General features: G+C 38.4%; 1 protein-coding gene and 1 pseudogene across 5 annotated transcripts in view; one reads left to right on the forward strand and one right to left on the reverse strand.

The window, feature by feature from the left end:
* Positions 1-18,522, reverse strand: part of PHACTR2 (phosphatase and actin regulator 2) — a 264,289-nt gene that overhangs the window by 120,816 nt on the left and 124,951 nt on the right. Inside the window, exon 1 of one of the 5 annotated variants that reach the window (XM_059177361.1) lies at positions 6,581-6,835. The exons of the other annotated variants lie outside the window; for them this stretch is intronic. Within the exon in view, the coding sequence (XP_059033344.1) occupies positions 6,581-6,626 (46 nt within the window). The 5' untranslated portion in view covers positions 6,627-6,835. Of the gene's footprint in view, positions 1-6,580; positions 6,836-18,522 lie in introns of those variants that run through there. 5 annotated transcript variants of the gene reach the window in all.
* On the forward strand, positions 320-2,074 carry LOC131833267 (NADH dehydrogenase [ubiquinone] 1 alpha subcomplex subunit 5-like; annotated as a pseudogene).

Consider the following 18,522-nt stretch of genomic DNA (forward strand, 5'->3'; position numbering starts at 1 on the left):
AACATTGTGGTCCTGTATAGTTGTGCACAATGTTCACTGCACAAGGGCATCTAGGCCAGGGACCGAGCTGGGACTGAATTCCTGCTAATGTTCCACTTGTTAAATCCTGTGCCTACAGGGCTGCCTCACCCAGAGGGAATGACTTCAATTTCTCACAAAGCTCTGTAGGGTCTAAAAGAGAACCTGATATGCATGCAGTATTGGTGGGAGTTCAGAAAAAGAATTTTCATATACTGAGCAGATACACTGATATACAGCCTCTTGAGAGTAATTTGCCAAAGACTATCAAAATAAAATATACAAATCTTTTGACTTGACAATGCCACTGGTAGGATTTTATTGTTCCATGTAGTTCAAGATGTTTAGATAAAGATGTTCATTTTGGCATTCTTCATAATAATACACATACAAAAGAACCCCAGAACAACGTAAAAATACAAGCATACAATATAAAAACATAATAGAGCTCTTTTCAAAAATTATGATATGTCTACATATTATAAAATTGCTTGTTTATAGGATTAAAATATCAATATTGGAATATTTTGAAGCTACATTACATGAAAAACTCAAACTCTAGAGCAGTAAGTATATAACAGGTCTTGCTTGTGTTTTGATAAAGATACACATACTTGAATGAAAACTTTCTGAAAACAAAACAAAACAAAAGTTGTTCATTCCAGGGTACAATTGGGAAGAGACTGCGGGTCTGGGAGGGAGAAAAACTCACTTTTAGCCTGAATTGTTTTATAAATTTTTACTTCTGATCATGTGCATGTTATTTTCATTAAGGAAGATAAACACTATCCATTTCTGCCTTCATGATCTCTTCCTACACCAGGTTTACACAGAAATGGGTGAGTGTTCTGGGCAGGACCTGGGCTGACCAAACTATGAAAACCCAGAAACACGGATAGATAGAGGTTCTATCATGGCCTACGTGTGATGCTGAATACTTTATTCACTTGTTTGCTGTCTCCTAAAAATTAAAGAGTGGCTTTCTCTACCCTTTTACTGAGGCCAAGAAGCCAAGAGTTGGTCCCTGTGACACAGTGGGGGTGGGGTGGTGCTTAAGAAGATGGGAGGAATGGTTACTAGATTTAGACACCACCCTTCAGACAAGAGAGCCAGAGCAACAGACAATTCTTAAAGTAAAAAACAAACAAACAAAACCCTCATTCATATGACCATTGGCTTAAAGGGATCAGGGTTCATTGAGAATATTTGTTGATTGATTCATATATTCAATAAACATTTATTGTGTCCAATCGACCATGCTTTGTACTTGGTCAGCAGAATATTGAAGTCTCATATGTTTTGGGGGCACAAGGCCCGAGGGTATTGAAACCACCCTCCTTGGAGACATATCTGTTTAGCCTATGCTGAGAAATAATGGATCTAATACTCACTAAAATACTAGTAAACCAAATTCAGCAATACTTAAAAGGGATTGTGCAACATACCCATGTAAGCCTTATTCCAGGAATGCAAACTTGGTTTAACATCTGAAAATCAATTAATGTAGAATGAAGAACAAAAAACTGTATGAATATCTCAACAAAGGAAAAAAAAAAAGCCTTTGACTCCTCATGACAAAGAGGCTCACAAACTAGGAACAGGAGGGAACTTTTTTATAAAAAGGCCTCTATGAAAAACACAGACAACTTGACACTAAAAGGTAAAAACTGCTTGTTCCTCCCTTAGATCAGGAAGAAAACAAGAACATTCACTCTTGGGCTGTGTCACGGCAGTTTTGCTGAAGACCACCAGCCTTGAGCGACTGGCTGTATGTGAGACACACAAGAGGCTACGACTATTATACACAAAGATTCTTGATGTTCTTGAGCAAATTCCTACAAGTGCAGCATATAGAAACTATACAGAACAGATTACAAATGAATAGCTGAGTATGCTTAAAGCCGAACCAGATGTTAAGAAATTAGAAGCCCAGCTTCAGTGTGGCCAACTAGAAGAGATGATTCTTTAGGCTGGAAATGAACTAAGTCTGGCAAGAAAAATAATGCAGTGGGAATCATGGGAGCTGCTAGTGGAAGAACCTCCTGCAAACAAATAGAAATGATCAATATAATCATGATTAAGGGGCGCCTGGGTGGCTCAGTGGTTTAAGCCTCTGCCTTCGGCTCAGGTCATGATCTCAGGGTCCTGGGATCGAGCCCCGCATCGGGCGCTCTGCTCAGCAGGGAGCCTGCTTCCCCCTCTCTCTCTGCCTGCCTCTGTGCCTACTTGTGATCTCTATCAAAAAAACAAAATAAATAAATAAAATCTTTAAAAAAAATTTAAAAATATATATATATATATATAATCATGATTAAATAACTAGTGTATTGAGGGGAAACTGATGTAATTAAACGTTCTGCTAACGTTTTCTTTAAAAAGTTCACTCTTGCCACTTCCATTCAACATGACAGTATAGAAAAAGTTAGGGCAATTAGACAAGGAAAAGAGATAAAAGGCATTCAGACTGGAAAACAAGAAGTTATTTCTCTTTGTACCTGAAATTATCTCTATTTGTACCTGATTTTGTATATAGATCTTGTATATAGAAATCCTAAGGAATGCATTAAAAAACTATTGGGACTAAAAAATAAGTTCCACAAGTTTGCAGGGTATAAGATCAATATATAAAAACTTGTTTTTATATATCTATCTATATGCTAGGTAGCAACATTCTGAAAATGAAATAAGAATATAATTTCATTTATAATAGCATCAAAAATAATACAAAGGTATAAATTTAAAAAAGAAAAAGCAATACTTATACATTGAAAACAACAAAACATTGTGGAAAGAAATCAAAGACGATCTAAATAAATAGACATTTGTGTTCACAGACTGAAAGACTTGATGTTGTTTTTATTTTTAATACTTCATATTGTTAGGAGAATAGTGTTATTCAACACAATCCCTATCAAAGTCCCAGATGGCTTTTTTACAGAAACTGACAAGGCTACTGATTCATACAAAAATCAAGAGGACTAGAATAGCAAAAAGAATCTTGCAAAAGAAGCACCAAGTTCGGGCACCTGGCTGGCTCAGTTGGTAGAGAACACAGCTCTTGATCTTAGGGTTGTGATTTCGAGCCCATTACTGGGTGTACAGTTTACTTTAAAAAAAAAAAATCTTTAAAAAACAAAAATTAAAAAAAAAAAAGAACAAAGATGACACACTCTTTTGTTTTAAAACTTAATACAAAGCTACAGTAATCTACACAGTGTGGCATATTAATAGACATACTAATGGAACAGAAGTGAAGTATTAAAAAACAGACCCTTACATATACTGTCAGCTGATTATTTTGACATGGTGCCAAGACAATTCAAAAGGGAAAGAATCATCTTTTCAATAAATAGTGTTGACAGCTAGATATCCACATGGAAAAGAACAAAACTGGAACCCTACAAAGCACCACACATAAAAATTAACTTAAAATGTATCACAGACCTAAATGTAGAAGCTAAAATTATGAAACTCTCAGAAGAAAACTCAGGTGTATATCTTCTTGGCATTGGTTATACAATGGTTTCTTAGATATAACTAAAAATACAAAGAAAAAGAAGATAAACACAAAATAATAAAACTTTCAAAATTCTGGGCACCTGGGTGGCTTAGTTGGTTAAGCGACTGCTTTCAGCTCAGGTCATGATCCTGGAGTCCTGGGACTGAGTCCCACATCAGGCTCCCAGCTCCACGGGGAGTCTGCTTCTCCCTCTGACGTCCCCACTAATGCTCTCTCTCTCTCTCTCTCTCTCTCTATCTCTTTCTCTCAAATAAATAAATAAAATCTTTAAAAAAAATTTTTCAAAATTCTGAAAGGCAAACCATATCAAGAAAGTGAAAAGACAATCCAGAGAATGGGAGAAAGTATCTGTAAATCACATATCTGGTAATGACTTAATCTCCAGTGCATAAAGAAGTCTTTTATCTCAATAACAGAAAGTCAAATTATCCAATTAAAATTGGGCAAAGGATCTGAATAGACATTTTTCCAAAGACGACATACAGATGGCCAACATGTACATGAAAAGATGCTCAATGTCATTAGTAATTAGGAAAATGCAAATCAAAACCACGATGAGATACAACTTCACATTTACTAGAATGGCCACAATCAAAAAGATAAATAACAAGTATTGGCAAGGATGTGGATAAATGGAAACCTTCATACACTGCTGGTCGGAATGTAAAATGGTACAGCTGCTTTGGAAAACTGCTTGGCAGTTCCTTAAAACGTAACACAAACATAAAGTTACCATGTGATACCCAGCAATTCCACTCTTAGGAATATACCAAAGAGAAATGAAAACATACATTCACCAATAACTTGCACATGAAGTTCATAGCAGCACTATTCATAGAACCAAAACAGAGAAATAACCCAAGTGTTCACCAACTGGATAGCTAAAATGTGGTATGTCCATACAAGGAAATGTTATCGGGCCCTGATAGTGAAAGAAGTTAGCCACAAAAGGGTGTGTGATGTATGTTTCCATTCATATGAAATGTTCAGAAATAGCAAATCTACAAAGGTAGAAAGTAGATTAGTGGCTCATTAGGCCTGGGGCTGGGGGTTGAGTAGTCTGGGAAAAGAGATTGATGGTTGTGCAACACTGAATGCACTAACAAATAACAAATTGTACATTTTTAGTGGGTGAATTTCATGGTATATTAATTATATGTCAATCAAGTTGTTTTTAAAAAATAGAAATAATGGTTCTAACTGCATGTTTTCAGAAATAATGCTTAATAGTCTTCCTAAAACGTAGAGAAACAGATGCAGCCCTAAGCTGAAAGTTCAAGAGATTAAAATCAAGAGAGTTGAAAAGGAAGCTGACTTGTAGTCTATGATTATTTTACAAAAGCCCAAATCAAATATCTTTTATGATTAAGCATAACTTTTTGTTTAAATTAATTTTTGTATAAACCAGCTGCACAATTTCTCGATATGATTAGTCATTTTATTGGGATTTATAGAAATCTGGGTATTTTTTGCTATACTGGGTAAGAGCTAGGACAGTCATATTCTAAGATTCTACTCTGCTTCTTAGTGATCAGTTATGTAATATTCCTCGCTTTTCGTAAAGGCAAAATTCACTTTTCTAATATTAACTCTAACAATATTTTGCAGCAAAAGAACTAAATTCAGGGCAGTACTTTCTACTTGTATTTGAGCACTGATTTAATTCTGTTTTACCAGTGCAGAAATTTAAAATATTAACTCTTCCTTAAAATGAAAGAAGTCACCCTACTTTAGAGTAAGACAAAGGAAAGGAAGCCTCATTTGCACAAGATAGTTTACTAAAGTTAAGATCCTAATCAACACCCTCCCCTGCCCATCCCATCCCCAGAAGCCATCAATATGAAGTCTCTGATGTTCTAGAGCTTTGTACAACCTTGTCCTTAACAGGAAGGGAAGGTGTGATCTTCTTTTTTTTGGGATTTTGATTTCTCTCCTTTGTAGAGGGTTCCTCTGTGGACATTAAAATAAGCCCCAACAAAGCTTATGATTTCTCAGGGTGTGAAGCTCCGCAGTATAAACAAACCCATGTGGGGTAAGTTGGCATGATAGAATGCTATCTAGCTGGGAGCCATCCTGGAGCTGATTAAAAAAAAAAACCTTCATCTCTGCCCTGTCACTTCCTTTCAACAAGATCCTGTTAATGTTTACACAATTTTAAAAGTATATCAGATATCTCAAGGAATAACGTAAAAGGCCCCTTTGAGGGTTTTTATTTTTTTAATGTTGGTGGAAAAAAATACCAAAATAGGAAAGTTTACATTTATTCCATTATCCAATCACAAGTAACGCCACCAAGAAGTTGTTTCTCCCTACTTTGCTGGAGAAATGCCAAGCTTACCTTCCTTCCCTTTTTGAAAGAAAATGGGAAAAAAAAAAAACTTTTTCAACAGATCACTGTAACTTAGAAACGTTACCCACGATTCCATGAAACGAACTTCAGCCCTGGATAACTGAGTCTGCGAGGTACGTTTCCCCCCAATGTTACAGCGTAGGTGGCTAACAAAAACAAAACAATGGTCTTTAGAAACGATGAAGCCCTTTTAAAGCTAGTTTCTGAGTATTCAGAGTTCTGCCAGGATCAGAGAAAGCAATCAGCACTTCTACTCCGAAAACAAACCATCCATCAGTTGACAAGCTTGAAAGCCTTCGGTCCTAGTCTGTTCGGAAGCCAAGCGTACACACAGAAAAACCTGTTGGCACGTCTGTCTTGCTCTCTGAGTTTCGCGTTTTAAAAACACCGCAATTCGCAAACGGCCTTCCTCGCCACGGTCGGGCTCGGCAGAAACTCAGAGAAACACCCGGGCGAGGCAGCGCCTACGGAAAAAGGAGCCTGTGCCTTTAAGGTGAAATCGGCTGGATCCCAAAACGCATTCCACTTCTCCGCGACAAAGAGTTTGGGGGAGCGCTACCTCTCGGGTTTCTCCGAGGGACTTGGCGGCTTCGGGCAGAGCCCGACCTGCCGCGGAGCCCTCGGCCGTCCCAGCTGCCCTGAGCAAGCCCAGCGCCCGCGCGGCGGGGGCGCCCCGCGCGCCCCGGACTCACCGCTGCTGGGCTGCGGGGACAGCGTGGAGACCGAGGTCTGGCCCATGTCTGGGGTCGCGGGGCCAGGTCTGGCGATCACGCGGCTCCTTTGGTCCTTCGGTCATGGGTCCGCTCGCAGGCAGGTTTCCAAGCGCCCATTTCCCGGGCTGTGCGGAGCGGCCCTCCGGAATCCCTCACCTTCTCCCCCGCGCGGGTCTCGCGGCCCGGCCGGCCGCAGCCGGCGAGGCGGATCCTGCCCAGCGGATGCCTGTCATTCCTCTATGCAGATTAGCTGGGGTCAGGGGTCACGGGGGAGGAGGGAGGGGAGAGGGCGCGGGGGAGAGGCGGGGGGGAAATGGGTGTAGGGGGCTGAGTAGTGGGGAGGGGAGAGGCCCCTCGGGTCCAGCGGCGCCCGCGGGGGCTGTGAGGCCGGCACCGCCCCAGGGTAGCAGAGAGTTCAAGCGACTCCCGCTTCACTTAAAAGGTTCAATGTCAAATGATCCCTTAGGGCTATAAGAAAAGGAATTAAAGTACTTAGTCACGGTACTTAATTTAACAAAATTTGTTCTTTAAAGTTGATTTCTTCCTCACGTTCTGTTGGCACTGCTGCAGGACTGGTAGATGTCTGCTGTGTGGGACTTTCCTCCTTAAGTTAGCTTCCTTTTAACAAATAAGAAACATTAGTGGCCTCAGCTACCCTGAACAATAAATCTGATAGATGGATCTATGTGTGAGACCAGCAAAGGACAGACCTTGCTCTCTGCCACCTAAATTCCAGGAAGCTCACCTCTCCTATAAATCACTGTGAAATCTCTGAAACCTTGTGGTAAGGTGTTTAAATATACAAAATGGGAAAACAACAACAACAAAAAAGGGAATTTGTTTTAGGAGCTAACATTCCCTAAAAGTTGAATTAAATCCTCCCACAAGCAAATCTCAACCCCAAACTTCTTAAAAATATGAATATAGATACTCTTGGTATATACAATTGATGAGTAATCTATGGAGTGTATATTAAAATATTGTATGTATTATACATATATTATACATATACATAATATAATATACACTCCATAGATTACTCATCAAATGTATATATATGTATATGTATGTGTGTGTGAGTCTGTACATATATATATCAATAGATTGTACATTAGACAGACAATGTACATTGTACATTAGAGCACATAAATGTGTTCACTTGATGAAATTTCACTGTATACTATGATTTGTGCATTTTTCTGAATGGGTATATTTCATTAAAAAGTGAAAAATTAACTGCAATATATTTAGTGCATTTGCCACAGCGTTCATTTTTTAGATTATCCTAGACATTCCAATCTAAATATTAAAAGCTATTATATATAATATATATAATGAAACAATAATCTAACTTATTTAATACCTTAAGTGTGAAAATCTTTTTTTTCTGAAGTTTGTATTACTAGGATCACACACAGCCTTACTTTGTTTTTTGAAAAGCATTTACTTGTCTGTTTCATCATAATTATGCATGTTGCCCGATTTTGTTCACACCCAAATAGTCCACCCTCTATTGCAGAGAATTTTTTCCCCCATAATAGTGTGATCAATTATCTATTTCCCTTTGCCTAATTCATTCTTAAGACACTTGATTTTTTTTTTTCTTAATGAAACTGAGGATTAACCAAGATGTGAGTTCTAACTAGGACAATGAAATGAAATCAACTAAATTTCTTTATAAAATGCAAAACTGTGGGGCCCCTGGGTGGCTCAGTCGTAAAGCATCTGCCTTCCACTCAGGTCATGATCCCAGAGTCCTAGAATCAAGTCCCACATCCGGCCCCCTGCTCCACGAGGAGCCTGGGCTTCTTCCTCTCCCACTCCCTCTGCTGTACTCCCTCTCTCACTGTGTCTCTCTCTGTCAAATAAATAAAATCTTAAGAAAAAAATGCAAAACTGTTGTATTTTGAGAACACATCCCACCTGGGGGACTCATCAGTGAGAGGAAACAATTATAATGGCCCTTCCATTTCTTTGCTTTAATAAGTTTGCCTTAAAACAATAACGAAAAAAAAATTCAAGTTAAGTGTTTTCTCAACTGAAATTGAGAGGAGGGAACTTCAAACTCTTCCTTCCATTGATTGAGCCCAATTAATAAGGGAGGTACTGATCATAAGAAAGATATGGCAAATTTTGCACATTAAAAGTATGTAAATGGGGGCGCCTGGGTGGCTCAGTGGGTTAAAGCCTCTGCCTTCAACTCAGATCATGATCCCAGGGTCCTGGGATCTCGAGCCCCACATAGGGCTCTCTGCTCGGCGGGGAGCCTGCTTCCCTTCCTCTCTCTCTCTGCCTGCCTCTCTGCCTACTTGTGATCTCTGTCTGTCAAATAAATAAATAAAATCTCTTAAAAAAAAAAAAAAAGTATGTAAATGGAGGGGTACCAGGGAGGCTCAGGCCTTTAAGCATCCACCTCTTAGTTTCTGCTCAGGTCATGATCTCAGGGTGGTGGGGACTGAGCCCTGGTTGGGCTCCTCCCTCAGGCGAGTCTGCTTCAAATTCTCTCTCCCTCTTCCTCTGCCCCACCGGATCATGCTCTCACTCTCTCTCAAATAAATAAATAAAACCTTAAAAATTATGTAAATGTAATGATTTTTTCTAAATGGACAAAGGCTAAATGAGGCTATTTTTGCTATCATTTCTCTTCCTTGAGAAATAATGTGTTTTTTTTTATTTCTTCTACAAATTCTTATTTCAAACATCAAAGGGGTACTCTGTAGTTCTCTTCTTTCAGGATTTGCTAAATCCATCTATATTTACCTTACTCAAAACCTTTCAGGATTTGCTAATTCATATAATCTTAGCCTCATGTGAGATTCTTATAATCCCCCGATCAGGTTACACCCTTTTCTCTGAAACTTTTCCAGTTCCATTACATTATCCTTGAAACATGTCAGCCAAAAACTGCAATAAGTGTGCATCAAGGTTTCTTTATAAGAGTGGGACAGTTACTCTATTTTGTTGCCTTTTTATCAAGGCTAACAAATTATACTAACGAACATAGGAAAAAATCTACAGAAATCCCTAAATTCAGTTTATAGGTCATCACGTTAGAATTTATCATTTAACAAGATTATCTTAAGAAAATTTCCAAAATTGTCTTTTTCTTGCCTTATTAAGATAATTATTCAGCCAATATACAGTCTTACTAAGAGCTCTGGGTGTTAATCCTACAGTTTATGGCTAAATTATGGGAACATTTAATGTCATCGGAAAAATATGGATATTTCTCTGTGTATTATCTCTTTCTAGGGAGTTTATAAAAATGCTAAATAAGATTAGTGCTGGAGCACCTGGGTGGCTCAGTCATTAAGCATCTGCCTTCAGCTCAGGTCATGATCCCAGGGTTCTGGGGTCCAGTCCTGCATTGGGCTCCCTGCTCCTCCAGAAGCCTGCTATTCCCTCTCCCACTCCCTCTACCTGTATTCCCTCTTTCGCTGTCTCTCTCTCTGTCAAATAAATAAATTAAATATTTAAAAAAAAAAAAAAAACAAAAAGATTAGTACCAACATCTAAATTTGAGGAAGCCATCTATTTTTAATTCTTCAGCATTTATCCCTTTGGTCCTGCTCTTTGGTCGGTATTTCTAAACCAAACTCTTATCCAGCGATATCCTGATAAATACTCAATACTCGGGTTTGTCTGGGGATGGGGGACAAGATTGGTTTGTGACGTGTACGTAGTATTTGCCAATTTCTTTAATGTAAATGTTCCTACAATGGCCAATTCAACAAGCAATCAACTGGCTTGCAAAATTTATGTCAATTCGTTTGCAAAATTCCTGGAAATTTAACAACTTGCTTCGATGAGCTGCCTTAGGCATACCACTACTTTCATCCTTAATAAAATCCTGTCCTCAGGTCATACCATGACTGAAATTGAGGAATAGTCTATGTTAAGCTCTCCTAAAAATATAAAATGATGGCATCTACTGATTTTTCCACCCTACAGTCTAAATATCTTTCAATCCCTGAAAGATTTATTCATTTACTTCCAGAAAGAAGTTAAAGTGAGTGGATTAGTTAGATAGAATTTCCCCTTCCTGTATCTGGTTTGCCTTTTGACAAAAAGGTTGTAGGCTCACATTGAGGTTTTCAAGCAGTTTACCTTCTCACACAGATTTCACTGGTCTGATTTGAAGTTATGAAGCTCTCCTAGCTGGGGTACCCAAAGTTACACTTGCACCCCTGCTGGATGGAAATCACTAGATCTACTAGATAAAAGTAAAAAGCATAAATAAACCCAAACGTTAGCTATCTGTTTGTGGAAAGGTCCATACCTACTAGATCCAAGTCCAAATTGTAGACACACAATTTGGTGGCTAGAGAAGATGCTGTGTAATTAGAACTGTCATCACTACCAAATCCGATGCTTTAGGTGACTGCCAGTCATTTCCAGGTGGCCCAATCTAAGCTTGAAGTGGAAGAAAGAGTGAGATCTTTCTCCCTCAGAACACAAATGCCGTGAGTACACATCCTGAGGGTCTGTTTTGCCTGGATGCCACAAGACCCACTTTGAGACACCAGCAGCTGGGTGGGAGAGGAGGGTTCAGCAAGCTCCCAACAGATGAGATGGTTGGTCAGAACAGTGGTGGTCCAGGAAGCAAGGTGGCTGGTGGTGGCCATGTACATGTACGAGAAGACAAAGATTCTCTTAACTGGCGCTCTTATTCCTGGCCTTGGCCATGAAAATTTGGTGAATTACAGACATGTCCCTGAGTCAGGGGAATTACAGTCAAAGAAAAACCCTTTCCTACTGGGAAGGAAATGAAAGTGATTAAAATTGAGTAATGTCCCAGGAATTTTTTCCCCCAATGTACTAGTTTGTTTTCTAGATAACAACAGTCAGAAGAAACAACAGAAATTCACAGGTCATCTAAGACTACTATGTTAGCCAATTATTTTCTTTCTACTTACCATAATCAGATTGACTAAAAAGCAGAAAACTGTCTTTTCTTTTTTCCGCTGATGGAGGTGCTAGAGGGTAGTTTTTATTTTTTTAGTATATGTGCTGCTGAAGCAAGCACGCTAGAGGGCAATTTTTAAAGTTGGAAGGTTATTTTAACACAAGGGGTTCTAATAATCAGGTAAAAGAATACATAACCCAGAAACAAAAAACAATATACAAACATTTTTAAGTATTAAGGCACTTTTAAAAAATATCTGCCGGGTTTTTAAAACTTTGTATTACTCCAAAACTTGGCTACATTTTGTGAAAGGAAGCTTACTTAGAAAAATATAATTACTAAAATGCAAGTTAAAATTTTACTGGATCTTATAATTTCAGTTGAAATTCTGTATATGTAACTACTGTTTACTTTTATAAATGTTATGCTATAGCATTGCGACCAAATGCTTCCTATGCCTTTTATGTGGACTAATGCTGAGAGATTTTAGTTTTAACATGATGATATAAACAGACAAAGGAGAATTCTGATTAAGAAAAGAATTTTCTAGTCATATTATGCATCAACAGAAGAGAAAAACACATTCCACAAGTATTAGAACAGGAAACAAACCTGTAAAACAGGCTTTTCTTTCCTATTGTTCTCATATTTTTATAGGATTTATTTCCTGAGTTTTCCTTCTACTGCTTGCTCAAGCTAGGATTACCAAAATACCTTGCCCCTGCCTTGCCCCGAGTGAGTCTCCGCAGAGGGCATGGTGGATCTCACGTGTGCTTACTTAGTGACTGAGTTGGACAGTTGGGAAGATTTATCCTGGAAAATAAAGACCTTATGGGTGGTGCTGCAGTTTCCTTTCCCCCAAATTTTCTCCACCGCAGGAGAAATAGTGTGTAATTTGCTGCACTTCATTCCACAGGAAAGACAAATTACTCATCCACAGAGTCTAAGCCCCTGACAACTGCTGTAAAATTAATAATCTTTAATTACTGATCAAAATCTATAGAGACCAACCGTTAAAGACATCTTTAATAATTACTGCCCAATTTACAGAAAATAATTGCTTAAGGTAAGGCCCAAATCATGCTTGTTTGGTTTAAGATTTTATTTATCTGAGAGACAAAGAGAAAGAGCAGATGGGAGCACAAGCAGGGGGAGGGACAGAGAGAGAAGTGGAGTCCCCGCTGAGCAGGGAGCCTCATGCAGGGCTTGATCCCAGGACCCTGAGATCACAACCTGAGCCAAGGGCAGATGCTTAACCAACTGAGCCACTCAAGCACTCCCAAATGCTTGTTCTATTAACCACCACATCCATCCATAGGACTTACCAAATGTCTGGCACATAGAGAGCATTCAATACATAAGGGATGAATAAAAGAATAAGCATTTACATTACCTCCACAATTACAGCAACCTGAAGTATGGATAAAAAAAAAAAATCACCTGGAACTCTACGTATGATTTTGAGAATAGTAATACAGACTCCCTAGCAAAATATTATCAAGTCTGTCAATGACTGTTAATTTGCTTTTATATGCCATGCTACAAATAATCGTCTAGTCGTTCAGTTACACGGACTAAGCACCACCCATCAGGCCAGTACCCATCGTGCATGGGACATAAGTGGGGCGCAGACCCTATCCTGGTGGGAGTTCATAGTGCGGATCCATATATATATATATACATATATGCTGTAGAGGGTGGACATTGTGGCTTACACGTAAAGGATTATGACAGTGAGTACTATGATAGAGATTTGTTCCACCTGGGATTAAGGATGAGCAATAGGCTGCTACAGAGGAGGCTCTGAACTTTGTCAATTGCCAAATCTGCATCTTTCCAGCACAGAGGCAGCAATTGATTCTGAAGATGCCTCCAGACGGTGACATGCTTCCTAAATCAAAGACAGATTAAATTTTGATGACATGTGGATCATCTAAACTGTGTTTGTTTGTTTATTGCTTACAGATTTTTGAGGAATAATTTATAAACTCTAAAATCTATTTATCTTATGTAAACAGTTCAACGAGTTTTGGTAAAAAATTGTATAACTACCACCACAGTAAAGTTTCCGAAAACTTTGAGAGCCCTCAAAAGTTCTTTCATGTCCTGAAGTTAATCCCCGTCCCACCCAATGGCACTGGAGGACTCCTGACCTGCTTCCCATCCCTGTTGTTTTGACTTCTCTAAAACTTCACATAAATGAGATAACACCATATGCAGGTTTTTAATGTCTGGCTTCTTTCATTTAATTTTTTTTTAAGATTTTATTTATTTATTTATTTGACAGACAGAGATCACAAGTAGGCAGAGGCAGGCAGAGAGAGAGGAAGGGAAGCAGGCTCCCTACTGAGCAGAGAGCCCGATGCAGGGCTCGATTGCAGGACCCTGGGATCATGACCCGAGCCGAAGGCAGAGGCTTTAACCCACTGAGCCACCCAGGTGCCCCTCACATAATGTTTTTGATATTTATCCATGTACGTATCAGTATTTTGTTCCTTTTTGTTGAGTAGTGTTCCATGGTATGACTATAGCCAAGTTTGTGGAACTATTTACCAATTACTTGACTTTTGGGTTGTAACTTTATCTCATTATATTCCTGTGCTGAGAAAATACAAATCATATTATACTATATTATATTATATTATATTATATTATATATATATGAATGATAGTTCTGTATAAATAAGAATTACTTATTGGCTCATTATTCTCCCAGCAAATATTTATTATGCTTCTTCTTTTATTACGCTCTATTCTAAGTATTTGGTATATAGAATTAAACATGAAATAAAAATACCTGCACTCACAGAACTTATAATTTAGTGAAAGGACAGAAAATAAGCAATGGACACAATAAGTAGGTAAATTTTATAACAGTTTAGATGAGAAGTGCAATAAAACAGAGAAGAGTAGGAGACTGGATTAGCATGGGATGGTCGTGGTAGTTCTCACTGAAAGGGGGCTATTTGAGTATAGACCCAAACCAGGTGATGGAGTTAGCCATATGGCTATCTGAAGGAAAAGCATTCCTAGCAGAAAGGCCAATTAATACAAAGATAAGAATAAGTTATATGTTCAAGCAGTGAGATTGGAGTATTAAAGGAAGTGCAGATGAGAAAGTGATTATAAGCCTTGTAAGACCTTGTAGTTGACTATGGACTTTGGCTTTTACTACAAATGGGATGGATATGCAGGGACAGTTTTGACCAAAAAAAACATGATCTGACATATTTTAGCATCACTATGGCTTCTGAGTAGAGGACAGGGGAGTCAAGGTTGGAAGCAGAGATACTACACAAATAATCCAGGCAGGAAATGATGGTGACTTAGACCAGTTTGGCAGCAGTGGGAATGGTGAAATGTACCTGGATTTTGGATCCATTTTAAGGTAGAACCAAACTTCTTCATGGGTTGAATGTGTGGCATGAGAGAAAAGAGATGAAGCAAGGATGACTTCAAAATTTTGTATGAGCAACTGGAAGGTCCAAGTTGCCATGAATCAAAATGGGACAACTGTGAGTAGAGTGAGTTTAAAGCAGAAAATTATAGGTCCAATTTTGAGATGTTCAATAGACATCCAAGGGGAGAAAGAAAACAATGCTAGGTGTCACCAAGGAAAGAAAATCTAGACACAATCTGGTAAAATTGAGGACTAAGGATACAGAGAAAATAAAAAAAAGTAGTGAGTAGACAAGGAAGGCCACATCAAGGAATCCCAATAAATCGAAGAAGCCAACAGAATTATATTTTCTTGATGTCACAGAGAAATGACTGTCAACTTAGAATTCCATACCCAGATAAACATTCACTAAGTCAAATAATCACTCACTAAAAGTGGTTAATCACTAAAGGTACTTCTACAGAACATTCCTCAACAAGAGAGAAAATGAGCCCAGATTAAGGGTGAGATGCAAAAAACAATGGTGGGTACAGAAATTGATAAAATTATGGTGGACTTACTAAAAGATTGGGCATGCAAAATGGAGAGGTAGTCAGTAAATTTTTAATATATGTTAACATCTTGATTTTGACCATAAAGAAGACAGACAAGTTGAACAGTTTTTGATTTTGTTAGAAAAATTTCTTGTTTCAAGTAATAAGAAAAATACAATAATGAGCTTCCAAGTTAGCAAATAAAAGAAAGGAAAAATAGAAGTTTTACTAACCCAAATAATGATATAGAAAATTAAAGAAAAAAAAAATGAAAAAGAGCATGCTAAAAAAAGATGATGCAAATTAAGATTGTCAAGGCAAGTCCAAATCAATAATTGCAATAAATGTGAAAGGAATATTCTTATATAATGATGGACACTAAAAGATTGGAAAAAGCAGAAATATTATATATCTTTCTCTCTCTGCCAAAAAAAAAGGTGAAAATAAAAGCATGAAAAATACATACCAAGCAAATGCTTACCAAAGGAAAATTGATATATCAATATTAATAATTGGGATGCCTAGTTGGCTTAGTCAGTTCAGCATCTAACTCTTGATTTCAGCTCACGTCATGATCTTAGGGTCCTGGGATTGAGTCCTAGGTTGGGCTCTGCACTCAGTGGGGAGTCTGCTTGAGGATTCTCTTTCCTTCTCCCTTTGTCCAAATCCCCCACCCCCGCCATACTCACTCTGTCTCTCTCAAAATAAATAAATAAATCTTTTAAAAAACAGATGAATTAAGGGGCACCTGGGTGGCTCAGCGGGTTAAGCCTCTGCCTTCGGCTCAGGTCATGATCCCAGGGTCCTGGGATCGAGCCCCGCATCAGGCTCTCTGCTCGGCGGGGAGCCTGCTTCCCTTCTCTCTCTGCCTGCCTCTCTGCCTACTTGTGAGCTATCAAATAAGTGAATAAAATCTTTTTAAAAAATAGATGAATTAAAATTGTAGTTCAAATAATAAATAGAATGGGGTGCCTGGGTGGCTCAGTGGGTTAAAGCCCCTGCTTTCGGCTCAGGTCATGATCCTAGGGTCCTGGGATTGAGTCCCGCATTGGGCTCTCTGCTTGGCAGAGAGTCTGCTTCCTTTCCTCTCTGTCTGTATCTCTGTCTACTTGTGATCTCTGTCTGTCAAATAAATAAATAAAATCTTAAAAAAAATATTGCTAGAATAGAGGGATCTATTATAAAGGATAAAAAAAGTAACAAGAAGATGCACATACAAATTATTAAGGGGAATACCCCACTATCAGAACCTTGAAATATGAAAAGCAAAAACTAACAGAATTGCAAGGATAAACTGACAAGCCCACAAGAAAATGGAGAATTTTTAGTATGTCATCAAAAAGTAGTAAGATCAAGCAAACAAAATACTTTCAAGGTTAGGGATCTGAACAATCCAAATGACAAGCTTGACAGCAGATGTGTGTAGAGACCTGTACTCAAGAAATGGCAACTAGACACTGAGTTAATATTGAATCATACACAAAATCTAAATAAATTTTAAAGACCTCATATTAAACAGTCCACAATCTCTGACCATAATTAAATGTATTGATTTCCAAATCAAGAAGAAAAATACTTAAAAACAGAAACAAAAATGTCTCCCATATATTTTTTGGAAATTTAAAAAAAAATGTACTCCTAAGAAACACAAGGAAATCAAATTGTAACTCATAAAATGTTTAGAAGGAAACCACAATGAAAGTGTCACAGAACATGTGGGTTGATGTTAATGGGGGTAAATAGAGGCATATTTAAAACCCTAACTGCCTTTATTTTAAAGGAATGAAGGGAGGGAGTGAGAAAGGGAGGCAGGCAGGCAGGAAGGCTGCTTTAGGGATAAAGTTACAAATTAAATTAGTTAAGTATTAAGCTCATGAAGGTGAAGAAGAAAAGAAAAAAAGAATGAACAGAGAAGAAGGAGAATAAAAAAAGGGGACAGAAACGAAAGAACTAAAAATCAAGAGAGGCGATTTATTGCTTTGGTACATTCAGTATCGTCCTTCATCCACGTGAAAAGCAGGGGCTCATGCCATCGGAGAATCCTCTACACTTTGGAATGGAAAAAGTAATTGGGATGTAGGTGAAGACAACTCAAGATGCAAAACAGAACTACCTGGAAGTTGGAAGAGCTGAAACATCACTAGTAGAGAGGTGAATTTACTTTATTTTTGAGAGAAAGAGTGCATGTGCACATGCAAGGGGTGGGGGCAGAGAGAAGGAGAGAGAGAATCCCAAGCAGGGAGGAGGAGGAGGAGGAGACGGGAGGAAAGAGGGAGGAGGAAGAGGAGGGGGTGGAGGGGAGGGGAAGGAGGATGAGCTGCTCCATCCCAGGACTCTGAGATCATGATCTGAGCAGAAATCAAGAGCCAGATGTTTAACCAACCAATGGAGCCACCCAGATGCCCCATAGGGAAGTGAATTTAAAACCTACTGTCCTGCATTCAGGGAGAAAAATACAGATTCATTATTAATATTACTTAAACCACTTCCATTATTAAAGAGTTCAGCATCCTAGAACCAAACACGGATGAAGAACTCCTATCTACTGTGTGTTTTTGTTTCCTTTAAAGTAAATATCTCTCCCCAATATTTTTTATTTGTAGTACAATGGTATCTTTAAAACTCCAAATAGCATCTTAAGAGAATCACAAACAAAATAAATAGCTTCTCATATTTAACAGGCTTAACTTCAACTGTTCTTTACTTTCATGCTTCTAGTATTTTATTTTATTATTTTTAAATTTTTATTTATTTATTTTAGAGAGAGAGAGAGTGCAGGAGCAGGGGGAAGGGCAGAAAGAGGGGGAGAGGGGAAGCAGACTCCCCGCTGAGCAGGGATTCCGCATGCAAGCTAGATCCCATGACCCTGAGATCAAGACCTGAGCCAAAATCAAGAGTCAGATGAGCTTAACCAACTGAGCCATGCAGGCATTCCACTTCTGGTATTTTAAAGCAGAAAAAAGAACCCTACAAGGTTGGTTCCTAAAAACATATTTAAATTTATTAGAACTTAAATCTTAAGTCTCAGAAACGTCTCCAAGCAACACAACCCTCTAGGGAAAAGTTGTACATATTGAAGAGG

Source organism: Mustela lutreola, chromosome 6 (genome assembly GCF_030435805.1).
Source record: "Mustela lutreola isolate mMusLut2 chromosome 6, mMusLut2.pri, whole genome shotgun sequence".
In the NCBI taxonomy this organism is placed as follows: Eukaryota; Metazoa; Chordata; class Mammalia; order Carnivora; family Mustelidae; genus Mustela; species Mustela lutreola.